Source organism: Bemisia tabaci, chromosome 1 (assembly GCF_918797505.1).
Source record: "Bemisia tabaci chromosome 1, PGI_BMITA_v3".
Taxonomy (NCBI): Eukaryota; Metazoa; Arthropoda; class Insecta; order Hemiptera; family Aleyrodidae; genus Bemisia; species Bemisia tabaci.
In genome coordinates this window covers 48,325,017-48,345,583 of record NC_092793.1, presented here as the reverse complement: position 1 = coordinate 48,345,583, position 20,567 = coordinate 48,325,017, and the positions used below count along the sequence as shown (strand labels likewise).

The following is a 20,567-nucleotide window of genomic DNA, read 5'->3' as shown; positions in this document are numbered from 1 at the left end:
CTGGAAAATGGCAAAACTGTTTTTCATTCATTTAATTCCATTATAAAATCGAATTATCCCAAAATTGAAGCTTTTGGCCCATATATAAGGCTTTTTAAAAAAAATTGTTGGAAGAAGACTGATGTATTTTTGGACTCGGAGCTCACACATTAAATGCAAAAAAGGTGGTGAACCAATATTGGGTCCACATTATTTTGCGGGGAAAATAAGGCCGAAAAGTTCAAAAATTTCAATTAAAGTCAAAAGTTTTGAGCTCTAATGAATACTAGTACAAGACTGAAGGAGACAGTGTTCAGCTCAGACAGCTTGCATTGGAATATTATGTTGAGGTCACGCCGAGTGATCTATGTAACGTTTTGGGTCTTTTTCGACCACATCAGTAGATCGTATTCCTCAGTGAGCCCAGCGTAGCATCCCGCAAAATCTAAGACAACATCAAAACGCAGTCATGAATATATGTCACAAAAGTGCGATCCTCGCACCATCTACCGTGGCTGTTGAACAACTTTTAGGACAAAATAAGGAGACCCCGAAAGAAAAAATGATCATCAGAATTATCAGGTGGATGATGATAATCAACATATCCCCAGATTTTATACTTGCAGACATAACTTATTCTTGTAATTTTAATTTATGTTAATGTATCCTTGTGCATGAGATCAAACTTTTTCCATTATAGTGATGATATTTGTGGAAAACATTTCTTGATCGTTATAGAAAAAGCGTTCAAAATTCTGCATATGAAAAGCACGTGGTACTGCTACTCTAAAATAAAATTTAAATGTGGCAGGGTGTTTCCAAGGTCACAAATCTACATACCTAGTGTTTTCCTAGTTCAACCATTGATTTATTGCTACCTTGATCTATAATTGTTTGACGCAATCAGGTGCGTCACAGGTTAGCATTTCGCTTATGACAACATTAGCTTTATTATTTGGGCAATATTTTCTCACATAAATTAGAATATTGAAGTAGGTTTTCGGAAAAAAATGTATTCATAAAAATGAAATTATACTTTATCACTATTAATAATAAATTACTAAAATTATAAATCTAGGAACAATTTAAATTAGGTAAAGGAGGTAGTATCACCCACGTTGTAATCACTGCTTATTGCAGAGCTCTCCGTCTCCTTGAGATGGACCTGAAAAAAGAATTTAATATTACATTTTTTAACTGAGAAGTTCAAAAGTTAAATTTTCAAAAATGTACTTAGAGTGTAGTAAAATTAATCATTCCTCAACCTTATCGTAAGAATAAAAATACGCAAACGGGAAGCAAAAAAATGTTTTCAGACTTTGGAAGAGATTTCAAGTTTTATGGACAGTTTTATTTCACCATGAGGCATTAAGTTCGAAAACTCATTTTTAGACAAACATATCGATGGCGAGAGTGCGAAACCACGTATCTCCGTTTGCAACGTTGCAGACATCCTGTCATACTTTACTGTTTCTTAGAAAAATTATTAAACTCAATTTCTTTAATACTACTATGATTTTTCTTCATCGTTAAAAGAATACTCTGTAAAAATTCAAATGTAACTTATTGGGACTTATAAAGTTGACTTGTTTCTTCTTGAAATAATAAAATAGGAGTAGAACTTTTGAAACACCGCAATGGTGATATGTGGTTTCGTACTTCATTCATCAATGCGGAACAAAATTTTATCCATTGCCTTCGTGGGGATTTTTTCCATAATATTCCATGAAAATAAAGTGTCGATATTGATGAATTTGTTTTCGTTTCTGTTGCAGGTGAGAGTTGTGTTGACGTGTTTTCTCGTTTCCAGTCGTTGCTCTTGTCTATTTGGTAATTAAGATGAATCAAAATTTCCTCATATACACGGAAGTTTCCTAAGGACCACTCATTCATTTTGAATGGAAAATAACTTGGGAATTCCAAACCATACGTTTTTCCGAAATCAGTCAATTTTATCGGCAAAAATATGTTTACGAGTGACTTCTTCCGGGATTTGGCGTTTCGATTGATGTTTAATACGTCCCCCACTTTCTCCAAACACACCACAGATCTTGATTTTTGAAATTTTAATTTCCTTCCCCTCGGGTCTAAGTTTTTGATTGCCTTGTCACTCCTGTCAGTCACCGCTGTGGTCAAAAACACCAACCTGCTGGAGGATAATTGATTTCGAAAGTCCAAATCTTGGGTGTTTTTTGGAGTAAGTGAGACGTATTACATAGTCCGGTACCACATGTACAAATAAGAGGTCCCGTGTGCAGCTTCGTGGGTAAAATTGTTGTGATATGTCATTCTCTTCTTTAGGATGTCTAGAATCAGAATTTCGATGGTGTCAAGTTCAAAAATTGAACCGACGCCCAGAATTCAAGATGGCGTCCAAGATGGCCGCCGCCACGGTGAAAGTTTTAAATTTTGCGGATAGCGTCGAGTCAAATGTCGATTCCTATGTAAAATGACACGAGGAATCCGAATATCACATTTAAAAACACCCCCGACCCAAAGGAGGGCTCCAAATCCAAGATGGCGGCCAAAAATACCACTCAGGGTACTAGTTTGCCTATACGGGTCCAAGTGCATAGTGAGGTATCAATTATTAGGTTTTCGGGGTCGTAGAGTCCGAAAATGAGGTCCATTTTTCGCTGCGGCCCTCCAGAGACCCTAAAATCAAATATGGCGCCCAAAATGGCCACCGGTTTTACGGCTGAAACACCAATTTAGCGCAGCTATGATAAGCAATACGTTCAAAATTTAGTTTTGTGGGGCAAAGAGTTCGAATAGGAGATCAAATGTTTATTCCTACAAAAAAATTAAGCCTCCGAATCGAAAATGGCTACCGACATGGTTGCCAGTTAGAGGCGCAGGCCGGTAAATGACTATTGATATTAAGGGGATTTGCCAAAGGAGCTAGGGGTTTCGATAAGGGCCGTTTTTCGGCCCATACCCTGAAATTCTTCAATTTTACGATTTTTTTGCTTCTTGGGAGTCTAAATTTTACGGAATGTGTCATGCTTTTGTCATTTTCGGCCTATTTAGGGGTCTAATGCTGGCCTAAACATGAGTCTGAAGGCTAATTTTTGCGGAAATTTCGGGTCTCTTGGCATTCGACGCGCTGCGCCCGCTGTTTCATAACGATCAAATATCATCGGAGGAGCAAATTTTCCTTCAAGTATGTTCATTGAGGGTGTAAGATATAGTCACTCTGGCCAACTTTCGTCGATGGCAACTCTTGCGCTCAGTGTTCAAACGAACTTTTTAGAATTTTCCTGTTTTCATCATTATTATTAAAATGGCATAAAAAAGGGCTACTCATCTTAAACCAGAAATAGATTCCTTGGCGGAAATTGTACGTAGCCCTCCAAAAAACTTTATAGAATTAAAAGCCCCCCCCCTCCTCCAAAGAAAAAGCCGGTGTTGCCATATTTTGTTGCCTAAAATCACAGAAAACTATTTGTGATTATTTCAGTATTTGGAGGCTGTTCTTCGTCGAGCTCATTCAGCAAAGTTCAAAACCCTTGATTTTTCATACGTAACGATCACATGACTAGTGAATATGCACATGCATTTATCTATTATTATTTTGTTCATTACATGTATTTATCTAAAGAGACTCCCATCGCGGCGCGGCATTGCCACATATCATCGGTAAAAATCGAGAAAATTATTCCGAGTTGGCCCAAGATTTGAGCCATTATTTCGCATTATGCGCATTAAATAAATACGTAGGACTCAAATTACTGTATTCAGGGATGCAAATAGATCATATTTTTTGCAGGTAAAGTTTTTTTTTTATGATCTTGGGCTTGCAGGCGACCCATTATCTTACGAATTTTTGACGTGATATTTACGCACGAAGATGCAACTTTGAAACATTGACCGTGATCTGGGATCCGAATAAAAAGTAAGCCATGTGTCAGAATCACGAGTTCTCAATGCTGATTTTTTACCCACCCTGACATGCCCTGCCCTCCGTCACTTTTATTGCCTGCGATCGATCAGAATTCTACTTCCCAAAAATAATTGGAAACTCTGGTTTTCCCGGTTCACTCCTGCCTAGCCTCCTTACCGCTTCCTCATCTGTTGCCTCCTCATCAGGTTCCTCCCATCAGACAACTCATTTGGAGCTACCATTGTAGAATTTTGGAGAAATGACGCGTATTCATCTAGCAAACGCTTAGTTTTTCTAGTTCAGCCTCATATCTGTAATGAGCGAGGTACTAGATGACAGATGCAATATGCGCTGGGCAGTCCACGACTCTACCGTCCACCCGCCGTTGGTAATACCACCCGGACATGCCCACAGGAATCTATGTCACTTTCAGGTACGGGGCTCAAGCCCCCCCCCCCCCCCGCCGAAAGCAAAAAACAGGGGGAAAGAGTGAAGGAAAGAGGAGACAGAAGATGATGAGGAAAGACGAGAAAAGAAAAAGTTTGAGGCCTTCGAAGATATTTATCTCTTTTGATGTAGAGTCTTAAATGAAACCACAGTGTTCATTTGATTAGTATTTTATAAAATTTTCGTCAAAAAATGCGTCTAAATAGAGTTTAAATTTCAAACAATTTCCAGATTTGTTGATTGCAACAATTCGAAAGTATTTCGTGTTAAGGTAGAAAAAAAGTTTTTCTGCGGAAATTCATGAAGATCTGTGTTACGGTAGCCTCGAAATGCGTCCAAACAGAGTTAAAATTTCAAACAAATTTCAGATTTGTTAAATGCAACAATTCGAAAGTATGTTGTGTTAAAGGTACGAATGCGTCATTTTTCTACATTTTATGATAAATTTGCGCTATGAAAGCCTCGAACTGCGCCTAATAAGATTACACATTTTTAAGATTTGTGATCTAATCAGACGCCATCTAAATAATGATGAAAAACAAGTAAAGTCTAAAAATTTCGTTTCCACTATGAGCGCAAGCAGTTCCAAACTCACCTTTGAGTTTTAGAAGCCATGGGGCGCATCAAGCCTGAATGTTAGGCGCCATTTAAGATTTTTTAGGGGCCAGATTGACTTTTTGCCTATATATTACGGCATATTTAGTGAAAAATTAGACGCAAATTTAGATGTTTTCGTAACAGAACTAGTAGGTAGCTGTGACTTGGTGAAGACAAAAGCACTAAGGGTGAAATCGTGAAGAATAGAAAAAGCTCTCACTAACTGTAATGCTGAAAATTTCGAATGATCACCTAATATGAAAATTCAGATTTTAAAGGGGCAATTTTTAAGGGCCACGTTGGCGCAGAGCCTTCTTTTTTAGGAGCAATGACCGATATTTTAGGCGCATTTGGCGCGTTGGCGCCTGTGAGTTTCGAACACTGAGCGCAAGGGTTGCCATCGACGAAAGTTGGCCAGAGTGACTATATCTTACACCCTCAATGAACATACTTGAAGGAAAATTTGCTCCTCCGATGATATTTGATCGTTATGAAACAGCGGGCGCAGCGCGTCGAATGCCAAGAGACCCGAAATTTCCGCAAAAATTAGCCTTCAGACTCATGTTTAGGCCAGCATTAGACCCCTAAATAGGCCGAAAATGACAAAAGCATGACACATTCCGTAAAATTTAGACTCCCAAGAAGCAAAAAATCGTAAAATTGAAGAATTTCAGGGTATGGGCCGAAAAACGGCCCTTATCGAAACCCCTAGCTCCTTTGGCAAATCCCCTTAATATCAATAGTCATTTACCGGCCTGCGCCTCTAACTGGCAACCATGTCGGTAGCCATTTTCGATTCGGAGGCTTAATTTTTTGTAGGAATAAACATTTGATCTCCTATTCGAACTCTTTGCCCCACAAAACTAAATTTTGAACGTATTGCTTATCATAGCTGCGCTAAATTGGTGTTTCAGCCGTAAAACCGGTGGCCATTTTGGGCGCCATATTTGATTTTAGGGTCTCTGGAGGGCCGCAGCGAAAAATGGACCTCATTTTCGGACTCTACGACCCCGAAAACCTAATAATTGATACCTCACTATGCACTTGGACCCGTATAGGCAAACTAGTACCCCTGAGTGGTATTTTTGGCCGCCATCTTGGATTTGGAGCCCTCCTTTGGGTCGGGGGTGTTTTTAAATGTGATATTCGGATTCCTCGTGTCATTTTACATAGGAATCGACATTTGACTCGACGCTATCCGCAAAATTTAAAACTTTCACCGTGGCGGCGGCCATCTTGGACGCCATCTTGAATTCTGGGCGTCGGTTCAATTTTTGAACTTGACACCATCGAAATTCTGATTCTAGACATCCTAAAGAAGAGAATGACATATCACAACAATTTTACCCACGAAACTGCACACGGATGCACACGTGGTACTGGACTAACACATAAATCAAAACAGCAAGTCCTCAAACCGGAATCCTGCACTGAAAAAAACTTCTCGGCGTTTTTACCAAGGTCCGTTGGTGCATTTACCATCTCATTTTGTTTACCAATTATTGGTAATTTTAGCAAAACAGACGGGTAAGCTTACCTAAAAACCGGTATTTTTACTGTTTTTTTTTCAGGTAAGAATACCACTTTTATTGGTAATCAATTCTCGGTAACTTTGCCATTTCATCTCGGTAATTCTACCGCAGTCGATAAGAAATATTGGCATTTTTACCAAAGTCCAATAAAATTACCGAGAAAATTCAATAATTTTACCGAGATTTCTCGGTAAAATTACCAATTCTATAAATGGTAATTTTACCAAGAAAAAACTGGGATCAAATAAAACCCTGAATTTTTGGTAATTTTACCCTTTTCTTAGTAAAAACACCTAGATTTTTGTTCAGTGTGGAACCGTCGTCTTGTTTTTTCCTTTTGGGCGTGCTGTAAGTGAATAACGACCCGCTCACCTTTTCTGGTAACTGGTCGAGGTGTAGGGCGGCTGTGCGCTGTAGGTGTAGGCGTCATTATTGTAGGGGGTGCCGACGGAGCTGTAGGCGTTGTAGTCTGGACCACAGGTTCCGAAAATGGCGCAAGCTCGGATGTTGAGGAGGGGCCACGCTGTGGAGAGGAGGAAGAAGCCCGCGGCAAAGGCCACAGCTACCCCCACCAGGGCGGTTGTCGACATCCCGCTCATTGAGAAATCACCTGCGGACAGTCCTTCTTGTTATTAGTACGTCGTATTTATTATTTATTTATTTATTTTTTATTTTTATTCATTATAATTACCGGAGTAATATACTGTAAATTATCGGAGCTATGGTTCAAGTCAAATAACACTAGGAATTAAAATATACAATAATTAAAAATATAAATTACAATTGGATTGCATTTTGCAAAAAGGAAACACTAGCATTGCAATGTTGCTAAGATTGTGCAACTTATTTTGTCTTGGAGGAATAACCCGATTATCCATTCATAGTTTCTATTTTACGCCCTAAAAACTGTAAATTTAAGACAAAAATTACCATCTAAATTTCATAGTTTTTCACGATTTCCGCAATTTTATTGCAAAAGATGAAGTTGCACAATCTTAGCATCATTGCAATGCTAGTGGTTCCTTTTTGCAAAATGCAATCCAATTAAAAATGTTAAATTAAGTGGTGGTCGGTAGAATGTTATTCGACAGCTGAAGCCAGGAATTCGTTTAAATCCTATAATGCCTTGGTTAAGAGGAGATTTCGGAGCAATATTTCATCACGAGAGTGATGTTCTTGCAAAAGTTATACCATTCATGCAAAATAGGTTCCAATCAGATACAAATTTACATTTAAGAGAGCCTACATTTGAAAATAAAATCGCTTTGGATCTAGAATCCACGTTCTTAAAAACATTGACAAGGAAAATACTCTTGATTCAATCGGATTTTTGCTTGTATCAAAAGGAAATCCGCTTAAATCAAGAGGCCTCTTCTTCGATTCAAGGAAAAATCCGATTGAATCAAGAGTGTTTTTTCTTCTCAATGTCATCAAGAGTCTGGACTCTATAGATCCAATCGACTTTTTTTCCGGTGCGCATCTCCAGCTTTCCTATAATTTTCCTGGCGGCCCAACCCTCAGAGGGCGCTTTGCGTTCTCCCGTGAGTTAACACGGGGACTCAGTGGAATCTAGGAACTATGTTTTTGTCAAAAGTCGTAAAAGTTATGAAAATTGGCCCGGTAGATCCTGTGACAAAAATGAACATGAACATTGTTTGCATGGGAGAACGCAGAACTTTATTACGTAATTGAAAAAAAAAACCTAGTTCATATCCAAAATTTGAATGGAGTGGGCTCGTCTAAGTCTGTAATCTGCCTATAGCCGCAAAAACTGTAATAAATCGGTCCGGTAGATCATTAAAATTAACTGGGGCGGAAGATAAACAGTAACATTTTTTTATGGGAAAAACGACACAACTTTGTCACCCAATATGAAAATTCTATGAAATTATATTTAGATGTTGCACTCTAAAAAACGTTGCAACTGATCAATGAAACGATTATTCTTGGAACCTTGTGCTTTACTTGAAGCTGCTCCTAAGGCAAAAGTCACGACTTTTTCAACGTTTGTTATCCTCTTTGGTGCTGTAAGGAGAACAAACGGATCGTTCTAATACGGCTTTTAAAGTCGTCACCTTCAAGGTGAAGAAGAAAAATTTGGAGACGAAAGAAGATGAATAAAAGAGGTGGGAAATGGGCTAAAGATTTGACAGATCTTGTTCGTGACTCGGAAAGCTCACTCTTCAACTTTATTGAGATGAAGAAGAACATTCGAGTGAAAAAAAAGTGGAGGGCGCAGTGCAGAGGTGCTTTCAAATAATGACATTCCAGACTCACCGAAACATCCTCTGCCATGGTTAAGTGTTGATTTTCACGCTCAAAATGTTCATGGCAAGCATACGCAGACTTATACTGCCGTGCTAAGGAAAGACGCCGTATGAGCCTTCAGGCGTTGCCAAGTTTCATTCAATAAAAACCGAATTTACTGGGAAAATTTTGAATATTTTTTTTCCAACCTTTTCAGATAATTTTGTACGCAATTTACTCTAAAATATCTGAAAATTTCAAAGAAAAATGTGCATAAATTTCGTCAAAAATTCATGTTTTATCGAAGGAAATTTGGCAACTCTCGAATGTTCATACGGCGTTCTTCCTTAGCACGGCAGTATAAGGCACGTCTTAGACTTGGAGAAGCAAGGTTTAAGTCCCACACCCCCACACAACCCCCACACAACCCAACGAAGTAGTGCTTTAGAGTTGCTCCGGCGCGTTGCACATAGCAATTCAAATCAATCGGCGGATTATTTATAAGGGTGGATTTCATTAAAGGGAGTCAGATCCCTTCTTATGTTCATTCATAATTTTCGCTCAGCAAAAGCCGGACTGGTACTACCTAGTATACTTTTGCATCCCAGTTGTATTACTGGTGCTACCAAGTATCCATTTGTGTTGTTTTACAGGCAAACCTGCAAAAGGTCACAGGATAGGTGTCATCTATTCCAAATGTTTTCCTGTGTAGTTTTATTGACTAAGACGTGATCTGCAGATCTTGATGTTTCTTAAGGAATTTGAAAATAATTTTTTGGGAAAAATACACACATTTCTCACACGACTGTGAACGCACCCTCACACGCCTGCGCACATTTGGGGAGCAATATTGTACCGGCAAATGACTTTATTGGTTCTAAAATTAGAAACCTTAATATCTGACTTGAAAATTCACCCATGAACCATAAATGTTTGCCCTTTTTAATCACTTTAACCAAGAAGAATAATTTCTGAAAAATTCTGAGTCCCAGTTAATAGCCAATTATTTTTGTCTTTTGTCAAGCAAAGCAGCTTGGTGGCACGCTTTTAAAATGATTGTAAGAAACAAGATCAAGAATGGCCACAGTTGTCCAATTCGTATCATACATGTTTGAAACTTTTTTTGAGAATGTATAACCATTGAACGAATTATATTGTTTCCATGATTATTTCAAACACTTTTGAAAGATGAATGTTTTAAAACATGTTGAAAACAGAATTGTTAAACGTAAAAATTACTATGAGTAAATGATTCGTGAAGCAACCCCGTAAATTAGAGTTCAAAGATGTACCACCATAAAAAGGTATATTAATTAATAATATTTTAAAATACATGTAGTCCAGTCAATCTGGCCCAAAAAAGGGGTCTACTTTGCGAAAATCTGAGGAGAAAAAAGTAAGACGGATTCCTATGTAATTTGGGTCGCTGAATCCGAATCTGATGTTTGCCAACAAAAATTTTGACCGGAAATGGCCGCCATCTTGAAAAAATGGCGGAAAATCACGTTTTTTCCCCAAAATCCCCCAAAATCTCACTTATTTTGGGGTTTTCGACAAAATGAGTTATCTTCACTTTAAAAGTACGTAAAATTTCCTATCAAACGGCTTTTAGATTTTTGAAATCGGACAATTAGGGTAAAAGTTATGGGCGATCGCGTTAGGGGTGGTTTTAGGGGTTGATGAATTTTTCACCAAAATTGCTGCGTAAAAACGCTGTAACGCCGTTGGAAGTGAAACAAAAATTCCGAAAATGGTTTGCATATGTCCCCCTGGGTACCAGTGACTCTCCGCCATGAAAAAATCCCCCACCCCCGCCCCTCCCCCCGCGCCCCTCATTCAATGTGCACTTTTTTCAATTAAATCACACTAATTACAGATGCCGAAAATGTATGCAAAACCCTCATGGATCACTTGGTTTTCCAACTCCTATCACCCCCCTTAATCCCGTTATGACCCCCCTCACCTACCCCTCCCCCTCAACCCCCTCCCCGCCCCTCCATCCCTCCACCCCAAACCCTTATTAGCCATATAAGAGCCACCGAACCGATTCTGAAAGCAAGATTTTTTTTTTTTATTTTTTTTTTTACAGGCGGCGAAAATCTTTTAAAGACTTCATCTTAGGCAGCTAGGAACTCAAGATGGATGTGTGGGATTTCCACCCACTAAAAACCCCTCCGCTTTGGGTGAACGAAATGAAAAAAAAGCACTGAATGAATGTTGTCTTGAATAGCTGTTTCTCTGTAACATTTTCCATAAATCCGCTCCAACCCGGTAAATTCGGTATTATACTGACTGCTGAAATTACAGAGTGAGAAATCGCGTTGCCTTTTTTTTGGAACTTCGGTTTGCTCTTAACTTTTTTGTTATTTAGAATGATAGTATGAAGTAGGAGCTTCAGAGAATCTGGAATGTCTGATTCTGCGTTCTTAAAAAAATCATGAGATGCAGGATAGTTGTCTGTGTCGTAACCCTTCGTTCTGATATCCTCGAGAATCATTTTTGCAGCAGTTTCCACGATACGTAGCCTTTCAGCGTTTTTATTGCTTAAAACCTGATTTTACCAAGCTTCGTTGAGAATCTTATCACCAAAAACGGGAAAAGATATCACTCATTGGTTTGATTTGGTTATTTTTTTAAGAACGGAGAATCAGACATTCCTGAGTCTCTGAAGCTCCTACTTGATACTATTATTCTAAATAACAAAAAAGTTAAGAGTAAACCGAAGTTCCAAAAAAAAGTCAACGCGATTTCTCACTCTGCAATTTCAGCAGTCAGACCTCGGTCATATAATTCGCCCATCCAAATCGGAGTTTCATTGTATGTGTGCTAAAAATTCAGATCGAAAAAATTGATTGGTGTATTGAATCTCTCGCCTACGTTGCACCGTACCATGAAATTTTGAAATTTGAAACCGCTGCTATTCTGCATGGACCTGTAAAAATCAATTTCGACGCTTTCTTTCAGTTCATATTCGATAATGCGGATTTGAATTGTCAAGACGCTTGATGGAATGAACACCTTCCATGCTATGGGCGGCGTAATGTGTATCACACCACAATCATCAGTTTACCCTGATTAAGTAATACCTCGTAATTTATCTCAAAATCCGCCGGTAAAATAGCTCGGGCCTCTGGAGTAACACCCGTTGAAATTTTTGAAAAGAAACGCCACGATGGAATGAAAGACATCAAAATTCTTGATTTGCAGACTGTTAATAAATTGCCTGATCGTTATGAGATCTTAACGCTGGATTTTTTGTGGATTTATGGACATTTGATTAAAATACCGAATTTACCGAGTCGGAGCGGATTTATGGAAAATGTCATAGAGAAAAAGCTATCCCTGGTAAAAATTATCAATAGGAGCTGCGTTATTCAAAATACCTTAGGAATTCTTATAGCTGGATATAGAAGACGATAGAAAATTATTTAACTGGCTGTAGAGAGCGAAGAATTTCACACAGCCGGGCTACACGAAGCGATAAAAAATTATACAGCCGGGCTACACGAAGCGATAAAAAAATATAAAGCCGGGCTATGGTTCCTATCGCCAGGCTATACAGTATATCGCCGGGCTATACAGTATATAGCCTTGCTGTAGCTTTTTTGCCACGGTCTATAAAAGGCTATAAGAAATTGCATAGTCAGCTACAGAAGCTATAGGAAAACCGACAGCCGTCTGTAGGTCTATAGTATTTTGGAACACAGATCCTACTGCCAATTTTTACCAGGGATTCAAGACAACATTCATTCAGTGCTCTTTTTTTTCAATTCGCTCACCCAAAGCGGAGGGGTTTTTAGTGGGTGGAAATCCCACACATCCATCTTGAGTTCCTAGCTGCCTAAGATGAAGTCTTTAAAAGATTTTCGCCGCCTGTAAAAAAAAAAAATAAAAAAAAAAAATCTTGCTTTCAGAATCGGTTCGGTGGCTCTTATATGGCTAATAAGGGTTTGGGGTGGAGGGATGGAGGGGCGGGGAGGGGGTTGAGGGGGAGGGGTAGGTGAGGGGGGTCATAACGGGATTAAGGGGGGTGATGGGAGTTGGAAAACCAAGTGATCCATGAGGGTTTTGCATACATTTTCGGCATCTGTAATTAGTGTGATTTAATTGAAAAAAGTGCACATTGAATGAGGGGCGCGGGGGGAGGGGCGGGGGTGGGGGATTTTTTCATGGCGGAGAGTCACTGGTACCCAGGGGGACATATGCAAACCATTTTCGGAATTTTTGTTTCACTTCCAACGGCGTTACAGCGTTTTTACGCAGCAATTTTGGTGAAAAATTCATCAACCCCTAAAACCACCCCTAACGCGATCGCCCATAACTTTTACCCTAATTGTCCGATTTCAAAAATCTAAAAGCCGTTTGATAGGAAATTTTACGTACTTTTAAAGTGAAGATAACTCATTTTGTCGAAAACCCCAAAATAAGTGAGATTTTGGGGGATTTTGGGGAAAAAAACGTGATTTTCCGCCATTTTTTCAAGATGGCGGCCATTTCCGGTCAAAATTTTTGTTGGCAAACATCAGATTCGGATTCAGCGACCCAAATTACATAGGAATCCGTCTTACTTTTTTCTCCTCAGATTTTCGCAAAATAAAATGCCAGATTGACTGGACTAATGGAATAATTTAATAAATATAGAGATGTGTCGGAAAAAATCGTAAATAAAAAGATAAATCAAGATTTTCAGAGATGAAGACTAACTCGACATTTGCCGTAATAAATTGAAGGAAATTAGTGTTTTCCATTTATCAGCAAACAAATGAAACACGGCAAACACACCATACACATCATTCCAGGTACACCATACACATTAAATATAACAAAAACTGCGGTATAAATATCTGTTTTCCTCATTTTTTCAAACAGAGGCGCGGAGCGAGCCCGCGCCCGGGTTCTACTGAAGAAGTATGGATTGAAAAACGCCTTCAATTCTGCATGATACCCCACGCGTCCCTAAGAGCACGAATAGTTGCATCGTTAGGTTGTGTACGTTAAAAAATGATAGCCAGAATCAGTTCTACATCTACACTCAACGCTGTCTAACTCTCTCACGATTTTTATTACTTTATTTTTTAATTTTTAATTTCTTTGTTTTGTTTTTGAAAATAAGTGACATTTTAACATGGAACTTTGCGAGTTCATTCTTTATAATCGACGGAATTTTACAACAGTTTTCAAACCGTTAAATTATTTAGTTTTCTGTTGAAAATAAAACATGAGAAGAAATTAAGAATCGTTAAATACATTTCCGTTGATTCAGGTTGAACTTATTCGATTGATAATGAAAAAATACAGTACCAGTCGATAAAAAATGGCGATGGTTTTATCAAATATTCTTTCATTCTCGGTGTAAACGTCATGACTTTACTCTGTGAGATTTTGTTTCAAATTTTTCAATTTTTTCCTCAGGAAATATTGAATTTTGAATTGAAAAAAAAAGCTGAAAAAATCCATCCTTTATATTTTAGGAATAACAGCGTTACCTCTGGATACTAATATTGAAATAATGAAACACTGAGATGATGGGATTTTCTTCTGGTGAAAGCTTATCTCTAAGATAGAATTACGTCGTTGTTTAATCGGACGAAAGTATTTTACTCAGCACATTTCGTTGTTTCCTTCAAGAAGAACTACATTTCAATGTTGGAAAATTTCTACTCACAAATTGCATTTTTACGATGAGACTACTGGGCATTTCTAACTGAAAATTTCGCCGATTTTTCTTCTGATCTCATTCAAACATCAGAAAATTCTAAACAAACATTGCACGGGTATATTCTTGTAAGAAATAGACTTGTATGACTCAATGTTGCAACCTTGGAATGTAGTTACAGCCCTCCGTTCGACAAAAGACAATCACCTAATTCTACGAAGTAGAGTTTTAGTTCAATCGTTCGAGAGAAATTTGACCTCCGCTTATAATTCTCAAACAAGGAATCATTTTTGTGTGCTTATTTATTGTTTTTATAATGCTCTATTCGAATTCTGTAAGCATATAAAATAAGAATAATACGCTCACTTTGTATCAGAGAATCGTTGATTGCACTGAGGACTTATCTATGTGATCTATTGTTTCGTCTTTTAATCGTTTTTCATTTTGAAGTAGTCAACAATGATCGGAAATATCAATTTTTAAGTGATTATGGATGTAGGATTTTGACTTTGATGGATTATTGCGTGAAAAGATGTGTGGAATGTGTAAGGAAATCAGAGATAAGCGAAGTAGCATTTTTAAGCCATGGGGACTTGAAAAAAGGTAAATTTTACCCCCAGAGATCAATTGAAAGCCTGTTAGTACGGTATTCATGCGTTGTGCATAATGTCGGCGAGCTGCATCATTGTCAGATGTGACTGTAAAAGTCTCCCATTAAAGGCATCGATAGGAGAATTGCCAATCTGAGGAAAAACGCCATATGAACTTTTGAACGCTGCCAATTTTTACTCGATGGCATACTTAATTTTTCAAATGGATATGCACATTTTAGCCTGAAAGTTTTAGGTACCTTAGATCAAATTGCGAATACAATTCCATACGAAATTTTAAGAAAAACATTAAAACGTTTTCATGATAATTTGTATTTATTGAAGAATATTTGGCAACACCTGAGGGCTCATATAGCGTTCTCCCTTAGCAAAGCAGGGAAATAGCGAGGTTTCGGAAGAATGTGACAACCATTGTTGAGCAGTGAACATCATTAATCACGGGTAAAATGGGGGAGCCGTTAAGGGGGGCCGAAAGGGGGGAGCTTGAGAGAGATGTGAGACTTACTAGGGAAAGCTGGCGCTACGATTTCTTTTTCGACGGCGCTGGGCTCTTGATTTGAGGGATTGTCCGGTTGTCTGCCTGCTGAAACGGCCGCTGACTCCTCCGCTTGGCTCAGACTGCAAAGGCCGATCAGGAGCAAGCTCATGATGAATACTTTGTTTCCGTCGCACATCATATCTGGAAAAAAGTTGTAATTTTTTAGAAATAGGCTACGGTGATAATGTTTTGGGATCATAACCATTGACCGGAAAGTTTACAAATATACATGCAGCGAGAAAAATTGATTGGTATGTAGGGTGTAGCCAAGTGCTAGAAATAATGTAACATTTTTATAAAAAAAACATCTACATTTCATTAATAAACTTTGACCGAAGCTTTTTGAAGCAAGCGCTTCATCGTCAGGGTCACAAAGTATACATCACAAAGGCCATAATTGGGGGCCACAATTAAAGGGAATTTGTTATCAATTGTTACCACTGAAATCTGTTACCTTGTCTGAAATTAAATTATGGCCTTTGTGATGTATACTTTGTGACTCTGACGATGAAGCGCTTGCTTCGAAAAGCTTCTATCAAAGTTTATTAATAAAATGTAGGTGTTTTTTTTTAGAAAAATGTTACATTATTTCTAGCACTTGGCTACACCCTTCATACCAATATATTCAGTGCTACTACCTTTTAGACATTGTGTAATACAATGTTCGCTGAACTTTGCAAAAATTGAATCCATTAAAATAAAGGAAGACGTTTCGTTCAGTGGCGTGGCGTGCTTTGCGATACATCAATTTATCTGTCATTTAAACCTATGGAAAATAATCGATACAGAGAGTGTCCCTGATGAACACTTTAATAATCGATTCTTTACCACAAGCTCAAACGGGCAAATATCTATAAGCGATCATTCACGCCTCATCACTGGTTTGTTGGCAGGTTTTCGTTGCACACTGAGAAAAGACTAAGACTAAAAAAACCAAAGAAAGTTCTCGCGTGCACCAGGAATTTGCGATGAAAGTATTGTTGCCCGCATGTAAAATTTTGTGAAAAATAAAATTAATCCACTGGTTTTCTCTAAAAGAAACCCCCAACCTCAAAAAAAGCTCTCAAAGTTGAGGTCGTAATGGAGGTGACTCCCTTAATTATGCTAAGGGTCCATCATCCACCTCTACATCTCGTCAAACCCTTCATGCATATGAATAGAGCAAATATATTAGCGCGGGCACTCAAAAGCTGCAACTTTGGAGTCCTGCACAAAATGGCAATGCTGTTCATGTATTCGCTCTGGAGTAGACTGGATATAAAGATGGACCCTCGGCTTAGCGTGGAAAATATTCTCCACTTCGACATCAATTTTTAGATAATTTTTAAGCTTGGGAGTGCGCCGAAGAGAAAACCAGTGGCACATTGTGTTTCTCGAGAGTAGATATAAAAAAATGTCGTGAATCACAAATCTATGACGTATGCGAGAGCTCGACTGGTAATTCTGTTCCGTATGAACTCTGAATCGAAAGAGGTCAAACGAATAGTATCGGTATTTTTTCATTCGGTGATAATTCTATCAGTAGTTTTATAAGTTGGTAGTTTATTACCACTACGTTGATGAATTTATCCCTCGGCTGACAAAAGCGCGTAAGTACACTCAGACCTGAGTCCAGGAAATCGTTAAGTTTTATGGACGTCAAAGTTCACCGCGAAGTGTAATTACGTCCTTAAATCAGGAGGGTGATGAATTAATCATTCAATGGTAAGAATATCAATATCGTTGGTTGTGGCCTCTATTTTATAAAAAATCACATTCAATACTAATAATTTGATAATTTCAACCTTGGTTTTTTCCCCCTGCACACTGAGACAAATACTTGTTGCATGTAGGAGCTTACTTATTACTTTGAGTGAACGTTGAGTCGTAATGACGGAAGTTTGCTCATCGGAACGCAATATTCTATCGATGTGGTAACCATAAAAAGTGGGATACAACAAGAAAACTCTCCTTGTAAGAATTGGAATTTTTCTTGGTGTAGTGAGCTGCTCCCTAGACGCTACGAGCAAATTCTTGGGCTTAATAAAAAACTGCCAGAAACTATTCGAATAATAAATGGACCTGATATGGATGGACGATGGAAGTAAATTGACGGAAAGTATACAAAAATTTCAAGTGTCCGAAAATGTTCACCACCATTTTATTCATTTAAAGAAAATCTGACGAAGATTATACAATAAAGTTGTTAGAAAATATTTTTAGTTGGTTTGAGGAAAATTGAGCGGAAGTCAACGCATTGAAAACGTTTGGTTTTCTTGCGTAAAAGTAAAATATGACAGGTATTTTGTGAACGTGCAAACTTAAAACCTTTTAACATTGATATAATTATGATTGGCATGTCATTTTTGATGGACCAGAAAGAAACATAGGAGCTAATTTGGTTCTCAACGTCGAAAATCTCCTATTTTATCGTAATTTTGGGGCGAAATCAATGTTTTATCATTTGAAGAAATTTGCAAAATTTTCCTTCACTTTTTCGAAAAAATTCTCGTTAATGGCCATAGTTCGTATGGCTCCGCTTCAAAATATGCGAATATTACTACTACTACTACCACCACTACTACTACTGTATTCTTAAGACATTTCGTGTGAAAATTTGTTACTTTTGTTTTTTAAAAAATTTTAAAAAATTTTAAAAAGCGCAACATTTTGACACACCATGAGTATTGAGTCATAGAAAAGAATGTGTTTTTTCTTTTCTCAATCCAAATTTTTAATGGGTTTATTGATCAAAGAAGAAGCACTACTCTAAAAGAAAAATGGGGAAGGTAGATGAATGATTGACTTTTTACTTGAAAAAATTCAGTGGTAAATTACAGGCGTGCCTACTAGAAAACTTACAGGACCAAGAGAAAACAGCTTGAATAAACAAAATGAAATTTCGGACTGCGGGCCGGTGAATCAAGTGATATTATACGAAAGTTTCATTTTGCGATCGATTATTTCATTTGTAGATATCTTGCCGGTTCCTTAGAAATAACATAATTTATAAACGTGTCCATTTTACGATTGCTCCTGTTTTTTTTGTAATATTCCTTTCTTTTATATGGAATGGCATACGTACTGGATGTAAAGAAACCGAAAAAGTAGGGGACAGAGAGAATCATGTAAAACAAAGAACCACGCGCTGGACTCGTTTTTAGATAAATTATTTTCGAGAAAACTAGTAAAAATTTAAATGAAAAATGTAAAATTATTCCTCCATAAATCAATAAAATACAAACTAGAACAAATCACTTCCTGGCATTATTTTGAAAACGGTTGCTACCGCAGAATTCAAAAAAAATTTGGTACAATAAAATTAGTACGACGGACTCACTTGATTTTTTGAAGTTCTCGCTGACCACCGGACACGACACACAAACACAAACTGATAGGGCCCCTCATTGTTTTGACCTGTATTTATAAACATCGGAGAGAGGGGTTTTGCGTTGGGGGTGGATTTGAATGGCCACCCCCTCGCCGCGTGCCGCGGGTGACCCACTGGGAGCGAAAAAAAGGGAGTGTTAAAAACACTTGACGAGGAGCGCGTTTGATTAACGGAAGCGTTCGCCTAAAACGTCTTTTGGCACCTGTGAAAGGGATGTCCGGTCATCGTTAAGTGCACTTTGGTGTCGAGACCGTCCAGACAACTCAGAGGGTCCTATTCTCCAAGGCAGCGTGCCAGGGCGTCGCGTCGTCGCCAATGCTGTCCGGCTTTTTGAAACCACTCAAGTCCTTTGAATCCCTACGGAGATAAGTGGTTTTTGCTCCGCTCACTTGTTTAATAGTCCTTCAATCCGGACACAACAGCTTAACTCGGATGGAACTACAATATGGGTGCGCGGTTGTTATTTTGCACGGCAAAATACTGTCTAGCCTTTTTTACCTGTATCCTTCTTTTGGCCATCTTCCGGCAAACAGAGTTCTATCTCTTAATGAACCATTGACTCTTGTTTTTTCGAGGTACGATGCATTTTTCTCCTCTTTGTGTCCTTCCCGTAGATGCGCCTTGGGTGGGGGTGGTCGATTTTTTAACTGATCGTTTAATCGTAATCGGTATCGCTTCCAAGTTGACAGTCGACTGCTTCAATTAATCGAAATTTACAAAAGATAATTCGACACCAAATGGACTGCATTTTGCAATTTGGACCTATAAATTCTGGCTCGTCTGAAAAAGCACTTATGTGCATAGGGAAACTAATGGCACATACGTTGTTTTTAAACTAGGCCAGAATCTATAGTTCCAAATTGCAAAATGTAGTCCAAATGAGTTCTAAATTGTTATAAAGCTTGAAAACACGGACTTTATAGCATTTTCCGTAATTACGATTACATTAATTTTATTTATGCGATTTTTTCTTTTGGAGCGACGAAAAGAAAATTGGTAATTTGAGCCTTTTTTGTATTTAAATTGGTGAAAAATTTACAGATAAAGTTTTGGAAACAATATCTTCGTCGGCAGTTGTATTCTATATGCATGATTTTCAAACTCATCAGTTGAGGGACTTGATGAACAAGTAAAACAAGTGCAGTTTTTGAAAAAAAAAATGAGATATCAATTATTTCAACTAAAATTAAAATTCACTTTGAAAATCAAATTTTTAAGCATCCAAAATTAATTTGAACTTTCTTTCCACCATAAAGATCCATGTAATTCCGAAAGTTCAAACACGTTTTTCTCAAAATAGCAAAAACTGCACTTGCCGCGCCTTGTCCTCCAAGCCCCATAGGTGTCTTTTTCTCGCAGAAAATTATCCTTCGCACAGTTTGGCGTCGCACAGCCCGGACAACTGCAAAAACGAAGCCGTAGTGTTGCAACAGGCTGGATATAGCTCCTGGGCTTGTTAGCGCGAGAGGATATTAGAAAAGTTTAACTTTTATCAGTTAATCCGTGACGGAAAGGCTATGGAACTGGAACTTCGTCCCTGGGCGAGCTCGCAGACAATTGGAGCTTTTCTCGGCTCGGCTCGCAGCTCGCTCGGTGCAACGGGAATTGGAATTTTACACTAATTGGATAGCATTTTGCAATTCGGAACTATAGGCAGAACGGTAGGTTTTCAGGAGAGCAACTTTTGCAAAAACCATTGGCGTTTTT

General features: G+C 38.2%; 2 protein-coding genes across 3 annotated transcripts in view; one reads left to right on the top strand and one right to left on the bottom strand.

Moving 5' to 3' along the window:
- LOC109038906 (uncharacterized) overlaps positions 1 to 20,567 on the top strand; it is a 155,421-nt gene that overhangs the window by 38,343 nt on the left and 96,511 nt on the right. The window lies entirely within an intron of this gene.
- Positions 973 to 19,098, bottom strand: LOC109038910 (uncharacterized). Of its 2 annotated transcripts, none has more exons than XM_019054179.2 (4): positions 18,810 to 19,098; positions 15,458 to 15,631; positions 6,811 to 7,048; positions 973 to 1,144 (listed from the first exon to the last, which is right to left on the bottom strand). In XM_019054179.2, the coding sequence occupies exons 2-4, from the start codon at positions 15,627 to 15,629 to the stop codon at positions 1,111 to 1,113; spliced, it is 444 nt and encodes a 147-aa protein (XP_018909724.2). In that variant the 5' UTR covers positions 15,630 to 15,631; positions 18,810 to 19,098; the 3' UTR covers positions 973 to 1,110. The 2 variants fall into 2 exon arrangements, with proteins under 2 accessions (XP_018909724.2, XP_018909723.2); XM_019054178.2 differs by having other exon boundaries at positions 6,811 to 7,060; positions 18,810 to 19,094.